The sequence below is a fragment of the Rattus rattus genome, chromosome 18 (genome assembly GCF_011064425.1).
Source record: "Rattus rattus isolate New Zealand chromosome 18, Rrattus_CSIRO_v1, whole genome shotgun sequence".
NCBI classification, from domain to species: Eukaryota; Metazoa; Chordata; class Mammalia; order Rodentia; family Muridae; genus Rattus; species Rattus rattus.
The window spans coordinates 29,158,845-29,178,139 of NC_046171.1; the positions used below are offsets into that span (position 1 = coordinate 29,158,845).

General features: G+C 40.6%; 1 protein-coding gene across 1 annotated transcript in view; it reads right to left on the bottom strand.

Moving 5' to 3' along the window:
- Nucleotides 1-6,275: 6,275 nt before the first annotated feature.
- Rfx6 (regulatory factor X6) overlaps nucleotides 6,276-19,295 on the bottom strand; it is a 54,089-nt gene continuing 41,069 nt past the window's right edge. The window contains exons 13-19 of the mRNA XM_032888719.1: nucleotides 17,474-17,583; nucleotides 15,940-16,057; nucleotides 14,444-14,566; nucleotides 13,409-13,615; nucleotides 11,383-11,895; nucleotides 10,315-10,527; nucleotides 6,276-7,191 (exon numbers count right to left, since the gene is read on the bottom strand). Of these exons, the coding sequence (XP_032744610.1) occupies nucleotides 7,016-7,191; nucleotides 10,315-10,527; nucleotides 11,383-11,895; nucleotides 13,409-13,615; nucleotides 14,444-14,566; nucleotides 15,940-16,057; nucleotides 17,474-17,583 (1,460 nt within the window). The 3' untranslated portion in view covers nucleotides 6,276-7,015. The remainder of the gene's footprint in view (nucleotides 7,192-10,314; nucleotides 10,528-11,382; nucleotides 11,896-13,408; nucleotides 13,616-14,443; nucleotides 14,567-15,939; nucleotides 16,058-17,473; nucleotides 17,584-19,295) is intronic.

A 19,295-nucleotide genomic window follows, 5' to 3' on the forward strand; every position in this document is an offset into this window, starting at 1 on the left:
TTTTATGAATGGAGGGGGGAACAGTGGACCTGAGAGCAGGAAGGATCATGTTTGTGGGGGAAGTGTGGTGGAGTGAGTACAGGATGAGGCAGGTGAAAATGGGGAGCATGTGGGGAGTGGTTGAAAATACAGTGCAGTGGAAACTTCCTGCAATCTATGCAGGTGACTCTAGTGAAGGTTCCTCATAATGGGGGAAACAGAGTTTTTAGTGGTCATCCCTTGTAGCCCGGCAAGTTCCAGTGATGGGACTGGGTTGCATTCAGTTGAGTTACTGGCTAAGAGGGTCCCATGGAAATCCCCAAACAAACCTAGCCTAATGCAAGGTTTGTTCTCCTCAAACAACAAGGGTTGTTCTCCTCAAAGTGATAACGCAACCCCATTTCACAGGACAATATCCATACAAGTCCCTGATCAGAGAGAAGTTGAGCTGATGCATACATGGAGCCTTCACTCCTACGTTCCAGTCTCTTTTGTATGGGAAGGAATTACATAAGGTACTGAAAAAGAAATGTGGACGTCAATCCAGCCACAAAACTTTAGACTTAAAATATGTCTTGCATGCAAAATATGTTAGGGCAATGGTTGCAGAGCTTATAGAAGTGGCTTTACCTATCTCTGATTTGACTTAAGGCCCATTTCATGAGAAGGAACTCATTCACGACACTGCTTGGGTAACCAAAAACCAAAGACTGCATAGCCCAGAGACCTAGGGTCAAAACAACTGTGTGGAACTCTGTCATGTTTTAATTGCTGTGTATAAATGACACGTGTATATAAAAATACCATAATGAAATATTTTGTTTCATATGTTAAACTAAAAATTAACAGAAATAAAGTAGTCTATGTATTTGTCCTACTCTGAAATCGTTTTTGCATCAACTTGGGCTTTATTTCTTACTAAGCACCCAGGAATTCACTTCTGTGCCATTGAAGAGATGTGTCTGGGACTTTGGGGAGCTGTTTTTCTTGGGGTTTGGCCATACTTTACCAATGCGATCTGCTCCCTACTGCAGCCTTGTTGACTCTCAACTGAAATAAACCCAATACAAGCTCCACGGGCATCACACTGGGTCCCGCTGACTAGCTTGGAGAGGAAAGGGAGTGGTTGGGGAGGGGGAACACCCTTATAGAAGAAGGAGGAGGGGGATGGGATGGGGGCTTATGGATGGGAAACTGGGAAAGGGAATAACATTTGAAATGTAAATTTAAAAAATCCAATAAAAAAGAAATTTAAAAAAAGAATAAAATTCAGGTTTAATTCGTTTTGAAAAAGAGAAAAGGAACAACCACTCATTTCCTAGCTGCTTTTCCCTTGTAGTTCCCAGAGAATGGCCACATGTCAGAAACACAGCTGTGCCAGGAGCTGTTTCTTCTGGGTGAAGAAGGCTTTCTCTGAGGGTCTATAATCTCCAGGCAAGCGACTACTCAGCTTCCTAGGAGAACACAGCGAGTACCACTTTCACGTAGTCTCTAGACTCTTAACAGTTTCCTCAAACAACAGAAAGTCAAAATGAATGCTATGAATTGTACAGGCGTCCGCACGATAAATAATAAATGAAAAACAGTATTATGTATCAGGTGGCACAAATGCATCACCGTGTACACAAATACAAAAGCAAGAGGTCACCTTGTAACCTGAAACTTGGGAATGGTTTTCTATCCCATAGAGGTCATGTGCACAGCATTAATAAGCTAAAGTACACACATCCAAATGATAAATGTTGATTAACAAACTCCCCACAAAGCTCATATTTGCTGCAGTGTGTTTAAAGATGCTTGAAGGCTGTAAATTTCTGGCCCTCGTGGTGACTATTGATTGGTAAGAACAACACCCTTGTTTTGAGCTAATAAAAAGGAATAGTTTCTCTTTACTTTAGAGCGGATATCATATTCAGTAGTTAATTTTTCACTTTTGCAAATGTGTCCACTGGCTCCTTGAAGGTCCTACAACAATCTTAAGAAAAGATGTGAGGGGTTGGGGATTTAGCTCAGTGGTAGAGCGCTTGCCTAGCAAGCGCAAGGTCCTGGGTTCGGTCCCCAGGAAAATATGAAACCATAGTATTATATGAGAGATCTTGGTTTGGGCCTCTTTATCTTCGGTTACCTTCCGTTTTAGGATTAAAATCGTACCAACAATGTAACAAGACATCCTTTGAATGCACTAACATTTATTTTGCTTCTTTGCTACTTAGGTTTGTTTTTGCAAAGAGGTACACTAAGACTGAATTTGTGGATACACAATAGAGAGTACAGGGGATGGAGAGGGAGCTCAGGTGGTTAGCGCATGCCAGGAAACATGAGGACCAGGGTCGACTTCCAGCACCCACATAAAAGATGGTGGTGTGAATCTGCAATCCTGGTGTCGAGAGGCAGGCAGCTGGTCTAGCCAATAAGGGAACTGAAGGTTTAAAGAGAGAGTCAAAAAAATCAAACTGGAAGGCAATATAAAAAGACATCCAACTTCAAATTCTACTCTCACATGTACACTCAAACATACATGAGCATCTTTACACACACACACACACACACACACACACACACACACAGGTACACATAATACAAATCAGACATGCACACACACAAAGAATACATGATTTTACGAAAAATTGCTTACATTGGCTGAAATTATTATTTTTGAGATTTACTTGGACAAGACTGTGAATGCCAGAGACCCCAGCACTCAGGATGCTGAACCAAGAGGACCGTGATGTAAACGCCAGCACAGGCAACTTCGTGAAGGACTATCTCAAAACAAAGGAGTGTGCTGGAAAAGCTTTTATCAAGACAGACAAGGTAAAACTCTTTTTAAACATTAAATACCTTAAAATTAGTGGCCACATTCCTCCTATGACGACTTACGACATGTTTTCAGCCATTTGTCCTTAAAATGAGAAAGGGAATGAAAATATTTTCATTTGATTTGGCCAATGTGATTTTGGAACAGACAGATCATGCTTTTTGCCATTTATAAACCTGGGGATTTATTTTAAAGTTTGAATAAGATAATATAATGACATTTCATATCTATTCATCATTTCTTTTTTTTCCTAAAGAACAAAATGTTCCATGTGCCATAATCAACATTGTTTACCTTTCTATAAAGTCTTTGCTGAAATTTCTATAAACTTACCCTGTATTATACATCTGCCGCCACAATGTTTTGTTAACAAGAGCTCAGAGCTATTGTGGTGATTATGTGGAAACTAGTATCTCTCTGTGTTAAATAAAAATTGAAGTTCTGTAAGATCCCTTTCCATGGGGTTTAAGCATATCACTCTCAAGTGATTCCTGCTTAAAACAACAAAAACAACTTGGGAACTTTAGATTTTGAGTTTCACAATTTATTTATGTCAAATGTTTTCTCTTTCTCTTTTACTTTGCTCCTCTTTCTTTTCCTTAGTTTGTGCGTTTTAGAGTCATAGAGGAGAACACATATCTTGACTTTCAAGAACTACACATTGCAAGGTGCCGGAAGGACATTTAGAGATGTAGGTCAGAAGCAGAGCTCTTTCTTCTCTTGTGCAAAGCCCCAAGTTCGATCCCCAGCACTTAGGTGAAGGCACCTAGGATGAGTAAGCCTGAAAGTTCTTATCACTGATGATGATATCTGCTTGATCAGACACATGTACTTAGATGGACTGAGGTCGATGTGTTTATAAAGAGACCTTCTCATGTGGTATCCCTTTAACGTCCTCAGCTTTCATCGTTTCTGTACGTTATCAGTTAAGAATAAAATTAAGAAAAATGTAGTAGAATTTGTGTTTATCCTATTGTAGATTGTATGGGACAGATTTCATTTGAAATGATGCATCTGCCTAAATCTCACGCTGACCCACTTTATTTGCAGAGGGCTCACACACCGTGGTGGGTTGAACGTACCACTGAGGCAACTGTATCTTAGACAGCTCAACGGACACTACATACAGGAAGGGCTTAGGGCTGGTTGATGCCATGGGCCCAGGAGACCCAGCCAGTGTACCATACTGGTCAGGATGACACTAATGCTGTTCCATTGCTTTGTTGCATGCCTGGAGACCTGTCCTGTCAGCGTCCCATGGGAGGTGCCCACACATGGGTGCCAACTGGAGCCCCTCTCACAACTTAGCTTCTCCCCAGACCTCCCATCTCCACCTGCTTGTTTCTTGGGACTGTGTTGTTAGAGTCTCCGATTCTATGGAGATTATTGAATTGGTTAGAGGCTTGTCTGGTATAGAGATCTATTAGCAGGCGAAGTTTGAGGGGCAGGAATCTCACAGTCTACCAGTTTACTTTTTTATGCATCCGTAGAAGGGTTCTTTTTTTTTTTTTTTTTTTTGAAGTCAGTCTGTTCTTTCATGTAAATCTATCCCGCACATTGCCATATAATCACAGCCTTGCTCCCTAACACCAGTTACTGGTGCACTCGCCACTCAACACATCATGGCGACTCTATTTTCATAGCTCTCATTGGGTACATAACTCTCATTGGATGGGGCTTTCAGCATCTCCAGGAGTCTCCTCTCTTAAAGCAGGAACAGAGAATGAGTTTTTGGCATCCCAACTACCTCTGAAACTTGTCTTTAAAGTACAAATCTACCAATATTTCATTAGAAAATATACATACTTGGGTGCATCTAACTTGAGCGATCTCTGTTTTTCCTACTAGAAAACTACCCAGAGAGAGGAAAAATAAGCCAGGTCCATTATGATCTGTGATTTGGTATTAAAGACAAAGCTGGATTTTTGGCAGATACGTTGCTTGTTCTTGATCTTAAATTTATCTTAAGATGTTCGCTGAGTCAATTGGAACATTTTACCTGCCTTTAACAGTGGCCACAGTCATGTACAATTTGAAAAGAAAATTCCTGTAAGTCAAAAGATACATGAGGTATTCAAAAACAAAACCTTGGCTTTATAGCCTTAATTTAATGTAAGCAATAGCTCGAACGGCTACGTCTTCATGATGAATGCTACACAAGCTGCACAAGGTTCACTTGAAGATCACACAATTACATTGTATTTAAAATTAACAAAAATGTATTCCAAAATACCTTGAGCATCCAGTCTTTAGACCTATGAGGGAGCAACTCTTAAATGATGAGTGCGACCAAGGATAGAGAAGTATGCCATCTAATGGTCCCCTGCCAGGAAAGATTCAAAGCAGTTATATAAAGCAGAACCATCTTGTGTAAATACAAATAGTCAAGATTGGGAAATACTCTCACTCATGTAACAACATGAACTCCAAGCCCATTCTCCGGGACAAAGGGAAAGTTAGTCACGTGTTTCCTCTTGAAGTCAACATCAGCCAGGAGCACATGAAGCCCAGCACTACTTCTCACTGTCTTTTGGGTTTATATACACTCCTTGGTCGACTACTTGATACCTTGCAAATAAGCCTAGAGAACAATCATACACTACATTGTCTGAGAGTGTGTTCATACATCTTGGAAAACACTATTATACTTACGTCTCCTATATCTCCTTCTATACTCATCTGCTGGGAGATTACATGAAATAGTCTTTCAAATAATTCTCAGGTTAAAGGTTCCCCTAGCCAGTCTGTCTGTCCCCACACCAAGCTGCTACATGCTCCTGGAACGTCATTTATTTATTCCATGCAGTTTCTCTCCCCTCGAATCTTTAAGCTTTAATTTCCCATCACCCCACCCCTTCGTTTCCACACAGGAGTGCTTTATTGGACAGGGTCACCTTCATCTTTGCATCCCCATGTTATGTAACAGCATCTGACAATGCTAAACAGGCCTGGAAATTTTGCTTCCTAAAGCTCAAATTTTGTGTTCAAATGCTTCTTAATGCTGTTATTGCATTCCAAGCCTATGGTTTCATCCTTCTTTGCAGTCATACCAAATTATTAGTGAAAGGAATAGGACACTTCATTTCATATTCCTTGTGATTTGCTAATACTGCCAACTTTCTCTGCTCATCTGTTAGATCATACTGTACACTGCTAGGTGGGCACAGAACTTAGAGATTCTTGTATAGTTAACGGAAGTCTTCTAGGATAGGCCATCAATCTTAGAGCTACAACACATGGAAGAGAAAAATAAACAGATGTAAATAGAGGGTGCTGTCGGTTGTGTTAGCTTCCGTGTAATTCACTCTGAACCAGTCTCTGCACCAGATTATCCCCGGACATTATTCCTTTCCAATTTATTAGAAAAATACTCAATAAACAAGTGCTTTTAAAAAACAAAAAAGTTAAACAACTAAACCTAATTTATTGACATTTATAGTCAGGAGTCTGATATAAAACACTCTTGAATTATAGTATCTTAAGCAGCAAGCTTTATTTATTTTTTTCATTTCATATCCATTGTACTTTGGCCTGAAGTCTTCACATTCTTCAGAAACAGAATCAATCCCCAAAGCAATCACAGCCTTGAGAATGTTTCCGCACACTCCTTTTATTTCCTCTTATCATTTTAAATAAAGAAGGAAAGCGTTTATCATTTCTTTTCAGTTACATAGAATAAGAACACTGCTATGTAACAGAAATCACCACACTAGTGCACAGGGATAGAAGGTCAAGTCACTTGGATCTAGGCTACATACGAGAAAGTCTTGACCTTGTAAACATTCTCACAGGAGGTAGAACTTAGACATTTGACTTTGGTCAAAAGGTGATAGTAAACAATGATTATAAATTAAAGATTTTGTGAAGGCATCGAATACACTTTTCTTCTTTTAGAAACCAAAGGTGAAGGAAAATAGAGAATTTTCAATAAGTTAGAAAGTGAAATATTACATCTTTGTAGTGTCTGCATCTTTAAATTTCCATTGGTTTCATTTGATAGTCTTTGAAATTACGATTAATAATGGCTTCACATTTTTGCCTAATTGTGTGCAACACAAGTATTTCCATTCACTCTGGAGTTGTCCAGCACAGCAGTGAACTGAAAATAACATTCAGCCACTCCACCTTCCACCGTCTCTTCTCTCATGGCAGCTGGGGGTGGACAATGACACCAATGCAGTAGAGCCTTGAGTTTCGTCTGCATTCTGCATTGTTCATTTAAGTGCCTCCAGCTGCTGTCCCCATAAACACAGTGTTGATGGGAGGTAAAGAGGACACCATTTCTCTGTCACTTGCTCCATTGGAATCCAGATTATCTTGCACTGGATACTGACCGGAAGTTCCATACATACACTGGGATGAAGAGGAAGGAATCTGGGTTTGCAAGTTGGAAGCTACAAGGGAAAACACAAACCATTAAAAACCAATGGATGCATTCCGTTCAAAGGCCATGCATTTTGAACCTTTCATGGTTTGGGCATCTAGCACATATAAGGTGTTTTCAATGCAAGTGTGCATGATTCACCAGAACAATAATATTTCCTTTGATTTTCCCACTTGTTGTACTCCTATGTATTATTTCTACATATTTCACAGAGAAGACAAATATTATATTACATTTTGACACTAAAAGATGTCTTCACTACTTCTACCTCCTGTTCGCACCTCTGATCACCATCTCTCCCTAGACCCATATGGCAGCCTCAGTCTCTCACCCTTGCTTCAGTCTTTCACCCCTTGAAGAGCTAGAAAGACGATGCTGACCTGTAAAGCAGTTCTATTCTTCTGTCAGATGACCATGACTTATACTCTAGGAACAAAATCCAGTCTTCTTGCTGTGGTTCACAAAATTCTACACAAACTGACTTTTGAAATTTACTCTCATATGCTTAGCTTCGCAAGGCCCATTGATTTTTCTTTCTGCTCAATTTTTCCCCCTGAATTCAGAGGCCCCGTAATGACTGTTTCTTCTGTCTAGATCTTCTTCGTCTGACTTTCAGTGTTTCTGGATTCCCCAGCTCTCAATTCAAATGTCTCCACCTCAGGATTCCATTCCCGACCTCTGCCTCAGAGAGCTCCCACTTTGCCAGTCACCACTTTACATATTTCAAAAAAAAAAAAAACTTTAAATTATCTTTTTTTTAACTTGAATATTTCTTATATACATTTCGAGTGTTATTCCCTTTCCCGGTTTCCGGGCCAACATCCCCCTCCCCCTCCCCTTCCTTATGGGTGTTCCCCTCCCCACCCTCCCCCCATTGCCGCCCTCCCCCCAACAGTCTAGTTCACTGGGGGTTCAGTATTAGCAGGACCCAGGGCTTCCCCTTCCACTGGTGCTCTTACTAGGATATTCATTGCTACCTATGAGGTCAGAGTCCAGGGTCAGTCCATGTATAGTCTTTAGGTAGTGGCTTAGTCCCTGGAAGCTCTGGTTGCTTGGCATTTAAATTATCTTTTAATAAACTGTCTTAGTTGAGTGTTTCAAGTAATGGGTTTATAGCGTCTTCAGTACATATAGTCCTTACACTTGTTCTGATTTGTTCCCATCCCCCACTGACTTCCCCATAGTCAGTTCCCTCTCCAGCCTGTTCCTCCTTCCCCAATTAGTTCCATCACATGTATTCCATTACTATATATTTCCATGTCTATTAAAAGCTCTTCCTCCTTTCTCATGATCCTTCATGACCTACATGCACACACATATATAAATGCATCTCTCTACATATATATATACATATATAGATATACATATATATATAATGTTTCACATATGAGAGAAAGCATGTGGTAGTTACCTTTCTAATGAAGTTATCTTTGTAATGTATTCATTTGTATGTTCATTACTCTTCCCCTCCGAGAACATAAACCTTCTCCAAGAAGTAACTCTGTCCTGATTACCTCGGTATCCTCATACCCACAATCTTATACACAGTTGCTTTAAAAAGCCTTCCTTAACAGGTTCAAACGGTCTACTTCCTTCTTGCATGGTTGATGCCTTCTCTTGTCAAGGCAACGAGCTCTCTGTCTCCAAGGATCAGGCTTCCTAACTGAATGAGCACTGAATGAGTCCAGGCCCCACTGGGATTATTCACTTGTTCTCTTTCCTTTCACTCTGATGCCCAGTTTGCAATCTGCTCATTAGCCAGCTCTGACAGCTAAAGCTTAGAAGCCACCATACTTCCAAGCCATGTTCCATCAACGCTTCCATTATCTCTACGAGTAAACAGAACTAATAGTAACAATAGCAACACGGTACATTTTAGTCTGATGGTGAGGACACTTCCTGAAGTGGAATTTTCTGCTTCATTAGAGTAACCTAGAAGCAATGACTATTAGCAGATAGCAGGAGATGAGCTACTAGACTGCTCAGGTGCGTTTGTGATGGCCACAGGAAGGGAAGAAGTACTTCCTATTGAGTTATTGGAAAAGTACACTGAGTGATGAGAGATGGAATGTATTTCATTTTCTCGGTGCTTCTATTGGGATCACGTGTCTTTCACTGACACTAGTATAAAAATAAATTCCAGATTTATTTCAGGCGTCTCATGTAAACATCAACACTCTCTTTTGATATGTGTTGGTTGCAAACTTTCTTGGCGATACTTCGTTATTAGTTTTCCAAACTAAATGTAAACATGGCTTCAGGGTCAATACCTATGCTATCAGAAATAACTTGTTAACGTCGACTAAATGTATGTATAGATTTAAGGTTGTTAGCTTGGTGCTAGAAGTCAAACCCTGGGCTTCGAGTATGACAGGCAAGGAAATGTTTTGCTGCCAGAGTCATACCTGAAGCCCCTAGATTTATTTGGATTTGTGCTTCCCTCATCGATTTGCTAAGTTCCTCTGTGCAGCCAACTAGGCAGTGCATCCAGTCCCTGCGTAGATGAGGCTAAGATTGGAAGAAGCAGGTAGAAGACTTCCTAGCAGGCTCATGTTGACTTGAATTACATGCTATATATAACGATTAAAAGTAGCGACAGTTACTGCAAGGCTATTCAATCCCACTTTACAATTGAGAAGATACTAGCTGCCACCATTACAGGATTTCTGTTTGCTACTGTAAGCATTCAGAGTGGTACGGGGTGCTAATGGTGATGATGGGGTCCAAAGATCACTCTTGACACTTTCTAGTGAGTCCAATGATGGTTGTGAAAAAAAATGAGGAAAATGTGTCATTTTTCTTCTCAGATAGTTCACTATCATTTCAAATGCCTTTGACAAGCTGTAGTAAACTTTTTATACATAGTACATATAAGTTGTTATTTCTGGAAGAAATAGCAGATCTTAAAGAGGGTGTGTACTTAATCATGTCAAAGAATGCGAAGTGGAGATGTATTCTTTACTCAAGCACAAAAACAAACATAAAATGATGATAAAATCACTTTAGGGCCATGCATGCCTAGTTCACTGAACATCTCCCTACCCCCACCTCACCCCTCCCCAGCCAGGTCATTCTGCATAGCTAAAGCTCATGGCTTCTTAAAATGCTTCCAAAGACTAGGAAAACAATTTACCCACTACAGGAGTCCGACATGTGACAGGAGAGGATGTGTGTGCATAAAACAAGTTGCTCTGCTTCCGGCCGCTGTCATCTAAAATGTTAAGTGGATCATGGATGTCACTGTAGGGAGGCAGGGAGCGAACACTGCTGATGACCGAAACGTGTTGGTTCACCATTGAGCCGAGCCTATGTGCCTCTGGGTAGTTTATATTGTTTCCATAGTACCCTGGAATGGAACAGGTTGAAAATGTTCTATTTGCTTTCTGCTGAATCACCCCAGGAAAGGCAAAAGAAACAACATCGCTGGGTAAAAATATTAAATAGTCAGGATGATTTCTATTAGCTCAAGACTTGAACTCACGCCTTATTTTATAGCATGGTTAAAATTAACTATAGTAGTTGTTAGATAAAAGGTAACTGGCATATTCTTCATTTTGAAACTGACTATATGTTTTTCATATTTTCTATAACTAAATTTATAAAGTATATCTATGAAGAAAGGTATAAGTACTGCTAGCCCTTTAAACTGCAATATTTCTCAAACAAAATTTCTCCTCACAAAGCCATGTTCATGGAAAAATTCAGGCCTACACCTAGGAGAACGTCTTTTTAAAAGTTTAATAAATCCAACGGTCTTTCGATCTCCTTAACTTCAGGGTTTTTAGGGTTTTTTTTTTTTTTTTTTTTTTTGGTTGGTTGGTTGGTTTTTTTTTTTTTTTTTTTTGCTTTCTTTTTTTTTTACAGAATTAAATAATATGGGTTTTAGAGCCAATCTTTGAAATATACTGTTAATTCTCTGGAAGACATAATCTCCATTGAAAAAAAATTTTTTCAAAGGACAGGTTCTTTTTTAATGTATCTAGCATAAGGTTTGACTGTTTAAAAATCAGGTATAAAAAAACCTTTAATAAAACCACAAGAATTAAGGACTGTGTCGGGGTGTGGCTCTACAGCAGCTAAGATTCTGGGATATTTTACATTTTTTACTGTATATTATGAAGCTCAGCAGGTGACACTCAACGTCAGATTTTTGCTTTGCTGCCTTCTCAAGAGCCAAAAACCCACTTTAGAGGTTACATACCATTAGGAGAATTAGAAGGTAAGGCTGCTCCTTGGCAGCTGCCAGTTCCTGCGTTACTGAGGAAATTGAAGCTCCCTGTGTTCAAAAACTGCATGCTGTGTGGCTCTTGTGTTGGGGGGGATGGCCCATAACCGGAAGGCGGCCTGGAATTATATGGAGACCCAGCACAGCTGCCCCCGAAGAAGTCTCTAGAAAGCTGCTGTTCCGTCCAAGCCATGCATCGCCCGTTCTCTGCACGGTGAGCATAGAGACTTGACGCAGGGTGAGACTGTGCCCTAAACACAGTCTGATAGTTAGAGTTGGTCCCGTAAAAGTCGTGGTTGGCTGGAGGGAGGGTAGGATAAATCGGTTCTGCGTACGTCGGACAGTGCGTTGGAGCTGAGAGAGCTGTGCCCACGCTCGAGGGTCTGCCTGCCATTGGCCCTTGGTTAATAACACTTCCTCTGCTTGCTATGGCTGGAGAAATAGGTGGCGTCATCAGATGGCCAGTACTTTGTGAGAGCTCTATTTGACCTGGAAAAGAGAGTGAGACCATCCTATGAGTAACACAGTAAGACAGGGGATCATGTCTTTTAAAGTATTCGAATGATTTATTAATGCACCCTTTGTTACAGCTAAGCGACCCCTCCCTTGTATAAATAACTGGCGAATATATGTGCACACAAGTTTACAACACTGCTATTTCACAGCAGTGGTAATCTGGAGTCAGTTATAGGGAAATCCGGGGTTGTTTCAGTTTCCCTCAGGGGTTGGGGGAGATTCAGGAGGATGGGGAAGAGCTGCGAGAGGAGAGGGGCTGTAAAGAGGGGGAAGCACGTGATCAAAATATATTGTATAAACTATTTTAATAAATAACTCACAAGTAGGAAGGGAAATGCACTATGAGGCCGACACTGTACCATAACAAACAAACGATCACAGTGCCGTCGTTTCACAGTCAGCTGAACACAGCACACGAACACCACAGGTGAGCACGGATTCACTCGCGTCTTCCACGCCCTGGGCCTATGGCTTTCAACTGGGATAATCAGGCCACAGCATCGTGTGTCTGCTTTTGTTTTTAACATTCTGTGTGCCCAACAAATTAATCTATAAAATGAGACTGTGGTAACAGTCCAGTAGCCAACACTATATTCGAAATATTCTCTGACCTCTTGTCCAAACCACTGCAGATTTATTTTGCTGCAAAGCATAAAATCACCACATCATTATTCTAAAGTGGCTGGAAGAGAAATTGCACTGAAGCCAAAGTCAAATACGCAACCCATTTTCTAACATTTCTTTCTTGTTATTTTGTTTGTTTGGCCTGCATGTACATCTGGCTACTCCATGCATGCCTGATGCTGGAGGAGGAGGAGGAGGAGGAGGAGGAGGAGGAGGAGGAGGAGGAGGAGGAGGAGGAGGAGGAGGAGGAGGAGGAGGAGGAGGAGGAGGAGGAGGAGGAGGAGGAGGAGGAGGAGGAGGAGGAGGAGAGAAGAGGAGAGGAGGAGGGAGGAGGGAGGATGTGAGTGCTGAGTGCTGGGAATCAAACCCAGGTCCTTTGTAAGAGGAAGTGCTCTTAACCACTAAGCCAATGCTGTGCCCAGCAACAGTTTTTACCGGGGTTTTGCTGTCCAACCCAGCCTGGTTGGAACTCATGACCTTCTTAGCTCAGTCTCGAGTGCTGGGCTTACAGATCTGTGCCACCATGCCTGGAAAGCTGTCCGCCTTTTATCTTATAGGTATCTTAGGGATTTTATGCATAGCTAAGATACGTTTTATTCTATTAAAATGAAGAGACCTAGTCATATTTGAAATGAGCTGCCATCCATCTGTGTGTGGGATAACCATTTGTAATGGTATAAATATGAATGATAAAGGCAAAAATCATGAATAGAAACCCATAAGTTTAAAATATTTTTTAGTCAGCTAAAATAGTTTCCTCCGTGGCATTCCTGGAAGTTAGCAGTGTTGAGAGAAATGAGGGGGTGGGTCTTCCGTGAAGTACTGGAAAGTCTGTGAAGGCGCTCTCTGCCCCCCCCCATACCTGAGAGAGGCATGGTCTCCGTGTTCTCCGCTGGGAATGAGTGCAGAGCAGGGGGTACGGCCAAAGGCTGGCTGGAAGGCAGGGGAGCATAGGAGGCCTCCTCGTGGCTCTCGTTCTTCACAGCGTCACCGGAAACTGAGCTGCCCTTATTTCGGTTGGCCAGAAAGCATGAGCTCGGGGAAGCCGTGAAGGCAGCTTTACTCGCCTCTGCAAAGATTATTTTAAAGGGACACAGACGAGTTACAAAACCCTCCTTGTTGACAAGCCCAAGCCAAAGACACTGAACGTGGCTCCTGGTTGAGTAACGAATCTGGAAACTCCTGCATCATGTTTTCCATAGGAAACAGGCTGGAGGCTTTGATGGTTCGTGATGGTGCTGGGTTTATTAGTTCAGGGTTTGTGGGGAGGTACATCTCTGAAGAGCAGTGAACAATCCACTCTGGGAGAAACAGTCTTCGGAATGCACGCTTCTAACCAGAAATGGGCTAGCCTCTTTTTCACTAGACTCTTGTATTTCTTTCTTTTTTTTAATATTTTGTTTATTTAATGTGTATGAGTACATTGTAGCTGTCTTGAGATACACCAGAATCTGTTACAGATGGTTGTGAGCCATCATGTGGTGGCTGGGAATTGAACTCAGGACCTCTGCAAGAGCAGTCAGTGCTCTTAACCACTGAGCCATCTCTCCAGCCCCACTCTTGTATTGTATTTCTACATATGTTGCCTTGAGTTAGAATGATATGTGGAAAGAGTATGGCAGACTTCTTTTTAACTTCATTGAAATTAAAGAACATAGGTTCTTCAAGAAATTAAGAACATACGTTGTATAAATTTCGAGTTTCCATTGAGGAACTTTTACTGCTGTGTCTAAATGGAGGGGAGAGGGCGCTCCCCATCAGTATTCAGACATGATACTAATGGTCCTGAGCGAGGAGGAAAACTGAGACGTCTATGAAGTCCACTGTGTACCTGCAGTTCCTTAAGCTTAGACCTAAACAAAGAGATACAGAAAGTATTTACGGCCATTTCACTTACCCGAGTTCTTCATATACTTGTCCAGTAAATTCTGTAGCTCCTGCTCTTTATCATTGTTAAACTGAGTCTCCATAGCCAGGAGAATGTATTCATCCAGAAGCATCCGGATCAAATGGAAAGAACCTAGTTCATAGAAGAGGGGGCATGTACAGGAGAAAAGAGGGGAGGGAGAAAGGAAAGGAAAAGGAAGAAACCTTATCTCTGTGACCATCTCACCTCACTTTACAAGGAACAACTGAGATAAACAAACACGTGTTGGACTTTCAATGACCTGCTAAGACCAACATGCTTAACTTGGGTCTCTAATCTTTCTGTGTACCTCCTGCCCAGCTCCCTGTGTGCACTGTCCTGCCGGCCCTTTGGCCACTAATTACATCAAAGGGAAATTCGGATGAAAGTGAGACAGGCTTTATGTTTTAAGAGGGCACACGGCAGGGCATGATAAGCTCTAAGCAGGGGAGAATGAGCTCTCTTCTGCTTGATTCCTATTTACTTTGTACTAAATAATTAGACAGCAGCCAACACTGTCTGAAAGTTTTATCAAATAAGGTGTCTCTTTAGCCTGAACCATATTTGATTTAAAAATAAAAGCAAATGAGTCATTTTCCTATGAAAGGTGAACTGGAAAGTCTAACCTTCTTTGAACCGTTCAATGGATTTCCCAACGAAAGTCTTTTTTTCATGCTAAAGTTGGGCTTGGATGCTCTGAATTTTTAGAAACTTGAAACATAAGGACAGCTATTCTATTAAAATAAATTATAAAAATTTAAAACGAAGTTTAATAATTCATTTCTTGTTGACCTTTCAGCCCATTTTTCGACTTTAATTCGATTGAACACTAAAAACTGAGTTGACACTAATACTTGCATAGTATTATGGAAAATTCTTAAAATGCAATTTGATATCTATAGGGTTGGTATTGTAATTCAGAATTAGCAAGTTGAAAATGTTCAGGGCAAAGTAGATATGCAATTTTTGCAAAAGTGAAATTAGTCCAATTTACTTTGTTTAGAGATCAGGCAAGTCAGTTCAGAAACTGTGCCTGTGCCTTCCAAGTTGCACATTGGTTCCTCAAGCTTAGCTATCTGGGTATCCTGGAGAGATGTACATGATGGCCACACTATACCTAGAACAGTTCCTCAGGAGACTGTCTCAACTACTGGCTTTTATTTGCTTGTTTTATACAGAAAATCTAGGCAAGCACTTCTACTCGTGTTTTCTATAAACTTTTCATATGCATCATCTCTTCAAACACTTGTGCTCTGTGTACGGAACATTCCTCAGACTGGTTTTAGGTAACGCCTCAACCACAGAAACAGTGTTAATGCTACCGGAAGTCTGATGGGCAAAGGTAGCTCATAACTACCGTTCTCAATGTGGCTGGTACCCAGATACATTTTGAGAAGGAACGAGTGAGTAGTAAGCGGTTCAAAGTGGACAACGAGGGAATGAATGAAGTCACTGAGAAATCAGTCATTGTAAAGCACACTGGATACCAAAACTCGATGCGTTGTTCAGGGTCAGATTATGCATTACGCGGGCACCAAAAAAGCTCCATTTGAGCAGGAAGTCTTGAGCCCTCTTCTTCAGAGATCTTCCGTTCTGTTTGCTCATCTAAAATTCAAAGATGAAACGGAAGCTGTGAAATCTGTCTTCTCACTGCACATGCGCCCTGATCAGGTGACGAGGTAGAGAAACTGACACGCAGATAGATGATATCACTTCATACTTACTTCATCAAATAAAGTGATTTGTCCGGGGATTTTTTTTTTTAACTTCAGCCTGTGGTTGTGTTCATTCTAATTTGTCATTTTAAAGGTACTGCATCTCTATTCCTTATACCTTAGTGTCCTATTAAAATTAGACTTTAAGTTGAAATAATTTACAGGCTATTTTTATCTTCTTTTTTAAAATAAAGCTTTAAGAAAGACAGAAAGTAATGTATGAAGCGAGGGTGGTTCTTTTCTGTAAATGATTAACTGGCTTCCCTGGCCCTGAGAGTATGTTTTCCTTCCAGAACAAAAAGTCCCCAGACTATAACCAGTTTCCTTGATATGGAGTGGCTTGGGCCAGCCAGCGAGGGGCATATTTGTTCTCAATGCCTCTCTTCATGATGGATGACTTGAAGGTTAACTGAAAGAGTTGAAGAAACCAAATAGAAAACCTAAAATTGTGACCTTGCAGAATCAGAATTTCTAATGCGCAAGATCAGGGTTCCAGTCAGTCTTAAGGCAATTTGCTCTTTTGGAAAGACTCAAATCTTTTCAGTTTCTAAGTTTGTTTTTAACCTAAATTCTCTCACACAGGTGTAACTTTAAACATTGATACAGGAAACAACAGCATCCAGTAGCCTTATATTACGAAAAGAAAACAGCCTTATGTCTAGTGCTTTCAAACCAGTCATGTTCCCAATTTTGATGTTTTGATCATTCAATTTTATAAAGTTTCAAACTCTTTACAAAGCATTTTAAAAATTTCAAATTAACTTATATGCTATTAAATATCATTATGGCATTGTTAAACAAAATATATTATTTCTACAGTTGAGTTCCCTGTAATCCTCCCAAGTCTCCTACCTCTTTTTCTCACTTGTCTTTTTCCCACCTCGTTCTTTCCATCCCCTGTTTTCACCCACTTCGTGGCCTCCTTTCTTGGCTTTCTGGACAATTATATGTGATGCACATGCATTTTCAGGCCCAAGCTCATGCATGAAGAAGAACACATGGAATTGCTTTTTTGATCTTGGATTGCCTCACTTAATACCATGCCTTCCAAATCCACCCATTTTACAACAAATTTCATTTTCCTTTACAGATGGAAAAAAATTCCACTCCGTATATGTACCACATTTTCACTACCTATTCATTTCTCAGTGGCCATCTAGGTCGGCCCCATTTTCTTGCTATCACAAAGACACGAAACATGGTTTAAAATGCACTGTCTGAACCTTTCTACAGCCGTCAAAAGATTACATCCAGGTTAACATTTTTCTCTTAAAAGTATTTTCTGAATTGTTCATAAAAGTAATACCTTAATAACTCTCTGTTCTACCACAGTATCCAACCATTCAATAAAAGCTTCCACTGTCGCATTCTTCTTAAGGAGATCCTTCAGCTCTTGGAACACAATGATGGAGTCATCTACCATGTCAAAAACAAGAGGAGGATGAGGGGGAAGAGGAAGAGGAAGAGGAGAAGGAGGAGGAGGGAAAGAGGTGGGAGGAGAGGGAGGAGGTATTGGAGGAGGAAGAAGGGGAGGGAAAGAGAAGGGGGAGTAGAAGGGGAGGAGAAGGGGAGGAAGAGGAAGGAGTAGAGAGAACAAACAGTAGTAAAGGAAGGGTGTCAGTGTGAGTGGGAAAGAGAAGAGCAGTTAATCAGGGGAAATACTAACAACAAACATCATATACATATGTGAAAATCTTACGGTAAACCTTGCTATTACGAGCAATCAGCGGTTGGCAATTAAAAATTAAAATATATTCCAACCACTTTGAACCCAAGATACAACCTTGAACTATCAAACATTAGTGACCTTATGACATAAAGGGGAAATGGAGATGGATAACTGTGTGGAATTAGTTAATGTTTTATCCTGATAGTGGTAACAAAAATACTTAATATAATAATCAGGATACTTGTCTTGGGATAGGCTGAAATATAGGCTTATACTTTAAATATGCACATTTGACATGTTTTTGATGGGGTAATTAATATAATGAATATTTCTTTTTAATTCATTACTTTCATTTGAAGAAAGTAACTCATTAGATGAGGCAAAGCTAACGAGGCTCGTTGGTTTTCTGCCTCTGAAAGACTCTTTATCTTGTACAGATTAAGTTCAGCACTGAAGAACTGAGCCATTTACATAGATAGCGACCTTAATAAAATTGAAGGGGACAGACTAGGATTATCACTGAAGAGTTTGAGGTCTTCTAAGCCACAAGATGTAGCATAGCATTTCTCCCAATAGAAATGAGGCTCGATGCTGAACTCCAAGAACAAGTCGTTGCCTGAGCCATATCCTATGGAGAGGGTAGTTCTGTCAGGCGGCAGAACGGGATGGGAAAGCAGTCTGCTGCTGCCCCTCGATATTGACTATAGCTGTGTAGTCACACACGTGGGCTATGCTAACTGCCAAGCAGCCTAACTCTGAATCGAATCTCTGCTTTTAATAGCATTGTATTGACACAGTCTTCATATGTTTCACGTGCTGTACAATGACAGAAACATAGAACACATACAAATGTGTTCATATGATGTAACAGTGGAAAATTTTTCAGAAAACTCAAAGCTGTTTGTCTTGCTTCTGGGTTAATGTGGTTATTTATTTCTAGACAGTGAAATAATCAGTTATTTTTCTTTTCTTCAATATTTCCCACAGTAAGTATACCTTTTCAAAGAGAGCATTTTTTTAATTAAAAATGTCTCTGAAAGAGTTTCTTCAATAACTGTGATTTTGCTGTCAGAGACCTTCAGTATCACCTAGCGCAATGGTTCTCAACCTTTCTAATATGGTGGCCCTTTAGTACAGCTTTTCATGTTGCAATGACCCCCCTAACCATAAAATTATTTTCATTGCTACTTCATAGCTATAATTTGTTATTGATATGAATTGTAGAGCAAATCTCTGATATGCAGGATAGCCAAGATGCAACCCTGTGAAAAGGTCACAAAAGGGGTCACAGCCTACCTGCAGGTTGAGAACCTCTGATCTAGAGACAGTTTTGGTTGTTACAACTTTTCTCATAGCACCTAGTACAGAGACGAATGATGCCCTTAAATATCCTACAATGCTTCGCATAACCTCCCAGTTCCGTTACCTACCAAGGTCAGGAGGGTCAAAGTTAGGAGAT